The following is an 11,325-nucleotide window of genomic DNA, read 5'->3' on the forward strand; positions in this document are numbered from 1 at the left end:
GTAACATTAATACAGAGTCTCTACATTCTGGGGTTCAACCTGACCCGGTAACATTAATACAGAGTCTCTACATTCTGGGGTTCAACCTGACCAGGTAACATTAATACAGAGTCTCTACATTCTGGGGTTCAACCTGACCAGGAAACATTAATACAGAGTCTCTACATTCTGGGGTTCAACCTGACCAGGTAACATCTACACATTAATACAGAGTCTCTACATTCTGGGGTTCAACCTGACCAGGTAACATTAATACAGAGTCTCTACATTCTGGGGTTCAACCTGACCAGGTAACATCTACACATTAATACAGAGTCTCTACATCCTGGGGTTCAACCTGACCAGGTAACATCTACACATTAATACAGAGTCTCTACATTCTGGGGTTCAACCTGACCAGGTAACATTAATACAGAGTCTCTACATTCTGGGGTTCAACCTGACCAGGTAACATTAATACAGAGTCTCTACATTCTGGGGTTCAACCTGACCAGGTAACATTAATACAGAGTCTCTACATTCTGGGGTTCAACCTGACCAGGAAACATCAACACATTAATACAGAGTCTCTACATTCTGGGGTTCAACCTGACCAGGTAACATTAATACAGAGTCTCTACAGTCTGGGGTTCAACCTGACCAGGTAACATCTACACATTAATACAGAGTCTCTACATTCTGGGGTTCAACCTGACCAGGTAACATTAATACAGAGTCTCTACATTCTGGGGTTCAACCTGACCAGGTAACATTAATACAGAGTCTCTACATTCTGGGGTTCAACCTGACCAGGTAACATTAATACAGAGTCTCTACATTCTGGGGTTCAACCTGACCAGGTAACATTAATACAGAGTCTCTACATTCTGGGGTTCAACCTGACCAGGTAACATTAATACAGAGTCTCTACATTCTGGGGTTCAACCTGACCAGGTAACATCTACACATCAATACAGAGTCTCTACATTCTGGGGTTCAACCTGACCAGATAACATTAATACAGAGTCTCTACATTCTGGGGTTCAACCTGACCAGGTATCATCTACACATTAATACAGAGTCTCTACATTCTGGGGTTCAACCTGACCAGGTAACATCTACACATTAATACAGAGTCTCTACATTCTGGGGTTCAACCTGACCAGGAAACATCTACACATTAATACAGAGTCTCTACATTCTGGGGTTCAACCTGACCAGGTAACATTAATACAGAGTCTCTACATTCTGGGGTTCAACCTGACCAGGTAACATTAATACAGAGTCTCTACATTCTGGGGTTCAACCTGACCAGGTAACATCAATACAGAGTCTCTACATTCTGGGGTTCAACCTGACCAGGTAACATTAATATAGAGTCTCTACATTCTGGGGTTCAACCTGACCAGGTAACATTAATACAGAGTCTCTACATTCTGGGGTTCAACCTGACCAGGTAACATTAATACAGAGTCTCTACATTCTGGGGTTCAACCTGACCAGGTAACATTAATACAGAGTCTCTACATTCTGGGGTTCAACCTGACCAGGAAACATCAACACATTAATACAGAGTCTCTACATTCTGGGGTTCAACCTGACCAGGTAACATTAATACAGAGTCTCTACATTCTGGGGTTCAACCTGACCAGGTAACATCTACACATTAATACAGAGTCTCTACATTCTGGGGTTCAACCTGACCAGGTAACATTAATACAGAGTCTCTACATTCTGGGGTTCAACCTGACCAGGTAACATTAATACAGAGTCTCTACATTCTGGGGTTCAACCTGACCAGGTAACATTAATACAGAGTCTCTACATTCTGGGGTTCAACCTGACCAGGTAACATTAATACAGAGTCTCTACATTCTGGGGTTCAACCTGACCAGGTAACATTAATACAGAGTCTCTACATTCTGGGGTTCAACCTGACCAGGTAACATCTACACATCAATACAGAGTCTCTACATTCTGGGGTTCAACCTGACCAGATAACATTAATACAGAGTCTCTACATTCTGGGGTTCAACCTGACCAGGTATCATCTACACATGAATACAGAGTCTCTACATTCTGGGGTTCAACCTGACCAGGTAACATCTACACATTAATACAGAGTCTCTACATTCTGGGGTTCAACCTGACCAGGTAACATTAATACAGAGTCTCTACGTTCTGGGGTTCAACCTGACCAGGAAACATCTACACATTAATACAGAGTCTCTACATTCTGGGGTTCAACCTGACCAGGAAACATCTACACATTAATACAGAGTCTCTACAATCTGGGGTTCAACATGACCAGGTAACATTAATACAGAGTCTCTACATTCTGGGGTTCAACCTGACCAGGTAACATTAATACAGAGTCTCTACATTCTGGGGTTCAACCTGACCAGGTAACATTAATACAGAGTCTCTACATTCTGGGGTTCAACCTGACCAGGTAACATCAATACAGAGTCTCTACATTCTGGGGTTCAACCTGACCAGGTAACATTAATATAGAGTCTCTACATTCTGGGGTTCAACCTGACCAGGTAACATTAATACAGAGTCTCTACATTCTGGGGTTCAACCTGACCAGGTAACATTAATACAGAGTCTCTACATTCTGGGGTTCAACCTGACCAGGTAACATTAATACAGAGTCTCTACATTCTGGGGTTCAACCTGACCAGGTAACATTAATACAGAGTCTCTACATTCTGGGGTTTAACCTGACCAGGTACCATTAATACAGAGTCTCTACATTCTGGGGTTCAACCTGACCAGGTAACATTAATACAGAGTCTCTACATTCTGGGGTTCAACCTGACCAGGTAACATTAATACAGAGTCTCTACATTCTGGGGTTCAACCTGACCAGGTAACATCAACACATTAATACAGAGTCTCTACATTCTGGGGTTCAACCTGACCAGGTAACATTAATACAGAGTCTCTACATTCTGGGGTTCAACCTGACCAGGTAACATTAATACAGAGTCTCTACATTCTGGGGTTCAACCTGACCAGGTAACATTAATACAGAGTCTCTACATTCTGGGGTTTAACCTGACCAGGTACCATTAATACAGAGTCTCTACATTCTGGGGTTCAACCTGACCAGGTAACATTAATACAGAGTCTCTACATTCTGGGGTTCAACCTGACCAGGTAACATTAATACAGAGTCTCTACATTCTGGGGTTCAACCTGACCAGGTAACATCAACACATTAATACAGAGTCTCTACATTCTGGGGTTCAACCTGACCAGGTAACATTAATACAGAGTCTCTACATTCTGGGGTTCAACCTGACCAGGTAACATTAATACAGAGTCTCTACATTCTGGGGTTCAACCTGACCAGGTATCATCTACACATTAATACAGAGTCTCTACATTCTGGGGTTCAACCTGACCAGGTAACATCTACACATTAATACAGAGTCTCTACATTCTGGGGTTCAACCTGACCAGGTAACATTAATACAGAGTCTCTACATTCTGGGGTTCAACCTGACCAGGTAACATTAATACAGAGTCTCTACATTCTGGGGTTCAACCTGACCAGGAAACATTAATACAGAGTCTCTACATTCTGGGGTTCAACCTGACCAGGAAACATTAATACAGAGTCTCTACATTCTGGGGTTCAACCTGACCAGGTAACATCTACACATTAATACAGAGTCTCTACATTCTGGGGTTCAACCTGACCAGGAAACATCAATACAGAGTCTCTACATTCTGGGGTTCAACCTGACCAGGAAACATTAATACAGAGTCTCTACATTCTGGGGTTCAACCTGACCAGGAAACATCAACACATTAATACAGAGCCTGCTGCATATTTAAGACAAACCAATTCATGCTAAACCAGCTTCAACCGGCGCAATTACCACAAACACAATCAACCACAAACACACTGCATATTCACACCATCATGTGAGCACAAAATAAACCTGCAACACAACACACTGACACAAGACAAAAAAACACACAACTCCTACCCAGCTCAAATAGACAACACAACCTGCACATTGACACCAACACATTGAGGATTTGTACACATCCTAGGATTAATATATTGTAATATAGAACCATCACTATGACAGTTAGTTAGTAGGATGAATATATTGTAATATAGAACCATCACTATGACAGTGAGTTAGTAGGATGAATATATTGTATTATAGAACCATCACTATGACAGTGAGTTAGTAGGATGAATATATTGTATTATAGAACCATCACTATGACAGTTAGTAGGATGAATATATTGTAATATAGAACCATCACTATGAAAGTGAGTTAGTAGGATGAATATAGTGTATTATAGAACCATCACTATGACAATTAGTTAGTAGGATGAATATATTGTAATATAGAACCATCACTATGACAGTGAGTTAGTAGGATGAATATATTGTATTATAGAACCATCACTATGACAGTGAGTTAGTAGGATGAATATATTGTATTATAGAACCATCACTATGACAGTTAGTAGGATGAATATATTGTAATATAGAACCATCACTATGACAGTGAGTTAGTAGGATGAATAAATTGTATTATAGAACCATCACTATGACAGTTAGTTAGTAGGATGAATATGTTGTATTGTAGAACCATCACTATGACATTGACTTGGGTTAGTAGTATCTCTAGTCTGGTTTTCAGCAGACTCCTTACTTAGCCAGATAGCTAGTCATCTGAAGTCGTTACAAAGCTCACGGCCCTGGGTCTGAACTAGAGGCCAAGAAGATCAGGGGCACAGCCACGGCCTGTTCTCCCCTTCGGAATCACCCAGGAGCATCATGGGAAGAACTGTCAGCCCGACCAATAGTTTCTACCATCAGACTGCTGATTGTTATGTCATTTTCTAGTGTTCTATTTGTTAAATTTTAGTTTATTCAGTCAATATTTTCTTAACTCTATTTCTTGAACTGCATTGTAAGTCATCATTTCACGGTAAGTTCTACACCTGTTGTATTCGGAGCATGTGACAAATAGCATTTGACCTGATTTGAATAGCCACCACTAGTCACCCCCCCTCCTACCCCCCCTATGGTCACCACCCCTGATGCCTGATTAGAAGCCTGAATTGAAGCCTGAATTGACCTCAACTCACCCCAGTCTCCGGACCAGCTTGGCGAACTCCAGCAGGCATGTGTCAACCGGGAGTCTGAGTTGACCCTCAGCCATGGCCAGCTGACAGTCTTCAAACGAGTAGTCAGTAATGGGGATGTCCAGCGCTCTGTAGAGGAAGGATAGAGTATTAAACACTGTTAACTAGGATACAATCTGATATACATGATATACAGTCTGATGTACAGTCTGATATACAGCCTGACATACAGTCTGATATACAGTCTGATATACAGCCTGATATACAGTCTGATATACAGTCTGATATACAGTCTGAACTACAGTCTGATATACAGCCTGATATACAGCCTGAACTACAGTCTGGTATTCAGTCTGATATACAGTCTGATATACAGTCTGATATACAGCCTGATATACAGTCCTCTAACCAGGAGTCCAGTGTTTCCAGAAGCGGTTCTCGTGACCTTCAGCAGTTTCATACATTTAATCTATTCCAACATTTACACACACCTGATTCAACTAGTCAAACAATCAGCAAGTCCTTGATTTGTTAAGTCGAGGACGCTTAGAGTTGGACAATATCTAATATGTGGAATAGCTGAGGGTTACAAGGACCGGTTCTGGGAATCAATGGAGCAGTCTGTGATGGGGCCCTCTAGAGACGTGAGGTACAGTAGATAGACTAGAGCATGAGGAGAGAGTTAACCAGTAGTCTGTGATGGGGCCATCTAGAGACTTGAGGAACAGTAGATAGACAGACTAGAGCATGAGGAGAGAGTTAACCAGTAGTCTGTGATGGAGCCATCTAGAGACGTGAGGGACAGTAGACAGACTAGAGCATGAGGAGAGAGTTAACATTTACATTTAAGTCATTTAGCAGACGCTCTTATCCAGAGCGACTTACAACCAGTAGTCTGTGATGGGGCCATCTAGAGACGTGAGGTACAGTAGACAGTCAGACTAGAGCATGAGGAGAGAGTTAACCAGTAGACTGTGTTGGAGCCATCTAGAGACGTGAGGAACAGTAGATAGACTAGAGCATGAGGAGAGAGTTAACCAGTAGTCTGGCCATCTAGAGACGTGAGGGACAGTAGACAGCCAGACTAGAGCATGAGGAGAGAGTTAACCAGTAGTCTGTGATGGGGCCATCTAGAGACGTGAGGGACAGTAGACAGACTAGAGCATGAGGAGAGAGTTAACCAGTAGTCTGTGATGGAGCCATCTAGAGACGTGAGGGACAGTAGACAGTCAGACTAGAGCATGAGGAGAGAGTTAACCAGTAGTCTGTGATGGGGCCATCTAGAGACTTGAGGGACAGTAGACAGACTAGAGCATGAGGAGAGAGTTAACCAGTAGTCTGTGATGGGGCCATCTAGAGACGTGAGGGACAGTAGACAGACTAGAGCATGAGGAGAGAGTTAACCAGTAGTCTGTGATGGGGCCATCTAGAGACGTGAGGTACAGTAGACAGACAGACTAGAGCATGAGGAGAGAGTTAACCAGTAGTCTGGCCATCTAGAGACGTGAGGTACAGTAGACAGACAGACTAGAGCATGAGGAGAGAGTTAACCAGTAGTCTGTGATGGGGCCCTCTAGAGACGTGAGGAACAGTAGACAGCCAGACTAGAGCATGAGGAGAGAGTTAACCAGTAGTCTGTGATGGAGCCATCTAGAGACGTGAGGAACAGTAGACAGTCAGACTAGAGCATGAGGAGAGAGTTAACCAGTAGTCTGTGATGGGCCATCTAGAGACGTGAGGAACAGTAGACAGTCAGACTAGAGCATGAGGAGAGAGTTAACCAGTAGTCTGTGATGGGGCCCTCTAGAGACGTGAGGTACAGTAGACAGACTAGAGCATGAGGAGAGAGTTAACCAGTAGTCTGTGTTGATGGCATCTAGAGACGTGAGGGACAGTAGACAGACTAGAGCATGAGGAGAGAGTTAACCAGTAGTCTGTGATGGGGCCCTCTAGAGACGTGAGGTACAGTAGACAGACTAGAGCATGAGGAGAGAGTTAACCAGTAGTCTGTGTTGATGGCATCTAGAGACGTGAGGGACAGTAGACAGACTAGAGCATGAGGAGAGAGTTAACCAGTAGTCTGTGATGGGGCCATCTAGAGACGTGAGGGACAGTAGACAGTCAGACTAGAGCATGAGGAGAGAGTTAACCAGTAGTCTGTGATGGGGCCATCTAGAGACGTGAGGTACAGTAGACAGACTAGAGCATGAGGAGAGAGTTAACCAGTAGTCTGTGATGGGGCCATCTAGAGACGTGAGGGACAGTAGACAGACTAGAGCATGAGGAGAGAGTTAACCAGTAGTCTGTGATGGGGCCATCTAGAATCAACAAACTAGAAGCTGTTGAACTGAAATATACACCAGCCACACACATTAGACTAACATACTCTAGTATCCTGCTGTCTCTAGGCTGGTGTTTCTACGCACGGCAGCATAAAGGCTGAGGCATCTTGCTGGTCCCGTGAGGGTGTGTGTGTGTGTGTGTGTGTGTGTGTGTGTGTGTGTGTGTGTGTGTGTGTGTGTGTGTGTGTGTGTGTGTGTGTGTCTGTGTGTGTGTCTGTGTGTGTGTGTGTGTGTGTGTGTGTGTGTGTGTGTGTGTGTGTGTGTGTGTGTGTGTGTCTGTGTGTGTGTGTGTGTGTGTGTGTGTGTGTGTGTGTGTCTGTGTGTGTGTGTGTGTGTGTGTGTGTGTGTGTGTGTGTGTGTGTGTGTGTGTGTGTGTGTGTGTGTGTGTGTGTGTGTGTGTGTGTGTGTGTGTGTGTGTGTGTGTGTGTGTCTGTGTATGTGTGTGTGTCTGTGTGTGTGTCTGTGTGTGTGTGTGTGTCTGTGTGTGTGTGTGTGTGTGTGTGTGTGTGTGTCTGTGTCTGTGTCTGTGTCTGTGTGTGTGTGTGTGTGTGTGTGTGTGTGTGTGTGTGTGTGTGTGTGTGTCTGTCTGTGTGTCTGTCTGTGTGTGTGTCTGTGTGTGTGTGTGTCTGTGTGTGTGTGTGTGTGTCTGTCTGTGTGTCTGTCTGTCTGTGTGTGTGTGTGTGTGTGTGTGTGTGTGTGTGTGTGTGTGTGTGTCTGTCTGTGTGTCTGTCTGTGTGTGTGTGTGTGTGTGTGTGTGTGTGTGTGTGTGTGTGTGTGTCTGTGTGTGTGTGTGTGTGTGTGTGTGTGTGTGTGTGTGTGTGTGTGTGTGTGTGTGTGTGTGTGTGTGTGTGTGTGTGTGTGTGTGTGTGTGTCTGTGTGTGTGTGTGTGTGTGTGTGTGTGTGTGTGTGTGTGTGTGTGTGTGTGTGTGTGTGTGTGTGTGTGTGTGTGTGTGTGTGTGTGTGTGTGTGTGTGTGTGTGTGTGTGTGTGTGTGTGTGTGTGTGTGTGTCTGTGTGTGTCTGTCTGTGTGTGTGTGTGTGTGTGTGTGTGTGTCTGTGTGTGTGTGTGTGTGTGTGTGTGTGTGTGTGTGTGTGTGTGTCTCAGGACTCACTTGGCCGTCAGGCGCCTGACGTTGTGAGCAAACAGTGCAGGGTTGTTCCTCTCCTCTTCTGATGGAGTGTAGACAGGAAGGAACTGAGGAGAGAAGAAGACAGAGACCCAGGGACGTCACTCCTTTTTGGGAAGTCAAGTGGGAAACGGGTAAAGCAATAACAACTGAGATGATAAGGGCTCAACTCTAAAAGGGAAGAGAGAGAGAGAGAGATAACACTCTTCTAGGCGTACTGTAATTACAGGCTATTGGTACAGCCAAGTGAAGCCTGTCTGTCGGAACAACAGGTGCTCTGCTGTCAGTCTCAAAGTCTTTTCAGAAAGGCCAAGGTAACATAGGCTGAGGTCCTCTAACTGGGCTGAGAGAACAGGGACAGAGCAGTGGAACTAGGGACAAGGGACAGAGCACTGGAACTAGGGACAAGGGACAGAGCACTGGAACTAGGGACAAGGGACAGAGCAGTGGAACTAGGGACAAGGGACAGAGCAGTGGAACTAGGGACAAGGGACAGAGCAGTGGAACTAGGAGCAAGGGACAGATCAGTGGAACTAGGAGCAAGGGACAGAGCAGTGGAACTAGGAGCAAGGGACAGAGCAGTGGAACTAGGAGCAAGGGACAGAGCAGTGGAACTAGGAGCAAGGGACAGAGCAGTGGAACTAGGAGCAAGGGACAGAGCAGTGGAACTAGGAGCAAGGGACAGAGCACTGGAACTAGGAGCAAGGGACAGAGCAGTGGAACTAGGAGCAAGGGACAGAGCAGTGGAACTAGGAGCAAGGGACAGAGCAGTGGAACTAGGAGCAAGGGACAGAGCAGTGGAACTAGGAGCAAGGGACAGAGCACTGGAACTAGGAGCAAGGGACAGAACACTGGAACTGTACAAATATGATTACGCAGTCAGTACCAAACCGGGAAAAGCTAGTTAATAAGCTACCTAACGTTAGCTAGCTAGGCTAACTGAGGCTGCAGTGCACTTCCTCATTCTACAGTTACACATAACAAAAACACAGATAACAAAAACTCCATTCAGAATATTAAGTAGCAGTCTTGTTGGCTCTTGGTCGTTGTAGCCTATCCTTCTCCTTTAACTTTTAGTTCCATTTTACATCGATTAGATATCTCCTAACTTTGATAAAATGTCTCTCTCTCTCTCTCTCTCTCTGTATTGCTGCAGTCGTGTTCGGATCAGTCAGCTAAAATTACACAAGACCCGAAACCCGAGACATTCACATCAGATCCGACCCAGACCTGTGACATTAATTATAATTCTGTATCAGGACCCGCCCGGGTCCCGGACAAGGTACAGGGTATACGTGTACAGGACCTGCCCGGGTCCCGGACTGGGTACAGGGTATACGTGTACAGGACCCGCCCGGGTCCCGGACAGGGTACAGGGTATACGGGTACAGGACCTGCCCGGGTCCCGGACTGGGTACAGGGTATACGTGTACAGGACCCGCCCGGGTCCCGGACAGGGTACAGGGTATACGTGTACAGGACCTGCCCGGGTCCTGGACAGGGTACAGGGTATACGGGTACAGGACCTGCCCGGGTCCCGGACTGGGTACAGGGTATACGGGTACAGGACCTGCCCGGGTCCCGGACTGGGTACAGGGTAATACGGGTACAGGACCTGCCCGGGTACCGGACTGGGTACAGGGTACAGGACCTGCCCGGGTCCCGGACTGGGTACAGGGTATACGGGTACAGGACCTGCCCGGGTCCCTGACTGGGTACAGGGTATACGGGTACAGGACCTGCCCGGGTCCCGGACTGGGTACAGGGTATACGGGTACAGGACCTGACCGGGTCCCGGACTGGGTACAGGGTATGCGGGTACAGGACCTGACCGGGTCCCGGACTGGGTACAGGGTATACGGATACAGGACCTGCCCAGGTCCCGTACTGGGTACAGGGTATACGGGTACAGGACCTCCCCGGGTCCCGTACTGGGTACAGGGTATACGGGTACAGGACCTGCCCGGGTCCCGGACTGGGTACAGGGTATACGGGTACAGGACCTGACCGGGTCCCGGACTGGGTACAGGGTATGCGGGTACAGGACCTGACCGGGTCCCGGACTGGGTACAGGGTATGCGGGTACAGGACCTGCCCGGGTCCCGGACTGGGTACAGGGTATACGGGTACAGGACCTGCCCGGGTCCCGTACTGGGTACAGGGTATACGGGTACAGGACCTGCCCGGGTCCCGGACTGGGTACAGGGTATACGGGTGCAGGACCTGCCCGGGTCCCGGACTGGGTACAGGGTATACGGGTACAGGACCTGCACGGGTCCCGGACTGGGTACAGGGTATACGGGCACAGGACCTGCACGGGTCCCGGACTGGGTACAGGGTATACGGGCACAGGACCTGCACGGGTCCCGGACTGGGTACAGGGTATACGGGTACAGGTATTCCTGATATGTGGTAGATGTATGCAACAGGCCTGCACTCACCTCAATGATGAACTCATTGTGCAGCTGGCACAGCGTGAGCCACAGGATCTTAAACCTACAACAACAAAAACAATGACATTGTCACATTAAGACATTTGGTTTTACAGTGCGGGACATTGATATCATCAAGTCATAGCGAATGCCAAAACAGTCAGATCACACGGAGAAGTGTACCATTCATTAAAATAAAAGGGTACATTTCCTGAAGAAAATGTGTGTGCTTGATTCAACCGTCTAAAAGCAGGTTATATGGCAGTGTACAGAGACGTGGGGCGGCAGGAAGCCTAGTGGTTAGAGCGTTGGACTAGTAACC

At 46.6% G+C, this 11,325-nt stretch overlaps 1 protein-coding gene across 4 annotated transcripts in view; it reads right to left on the reverse strand.

The window, feature by feature from the left end:
• Nucleotides 1-11,325, reverse strand: part of LOC129856875 (lysophosphatidylcholine acyltransferase 1-like) — a 63,888-nt gene that overhangs the window by 15,332 nt on the left and 37,231 nt on the right. For all 4 annotated transcript variants that reach the window (XR_008759830.1, XR_008759831.1, XM_055924608.1 and 1 more), the window contains exons 8-10: nt 11,013-11,067; nt 8,557-8,639; nt 5,108-5,233 (exon numbers count right to left, since the gene is read on the reverse strand). Coding sequence is in view for 2 of the 4 variants with exons in the window: in XM_055924608.1 (XP_055780583.1) it covers nt 5,108-5,233; nt 8,557-8,639; nt 11,013-11,067 (264 nt within the window). In the remaining 2 variants the exon portion in view is untranslated. The remainder of the gene's footprint in view (nt 1-5,107; nt 5,234-8,556; nt 8,640-11,012; nt 11,068-11,325) is intronic.

The sequence above is a fragment of the Salvelinus fontinalis genome, chromosome 6 (assembly GCF_029448725.1).
Source record: "Salvelinus fontinalis isolate EN_2023a chromosome 6, ASM2944872v1, whole genome shotgun sequence".
Taxonomy (NCBI): domain Eukaryota; kingdom Metazoa; phylum Chordata; class Actinopteri; order Salmoniformes; family Salmonidae; genus Salvelinus; species Salvelinus fontinalis.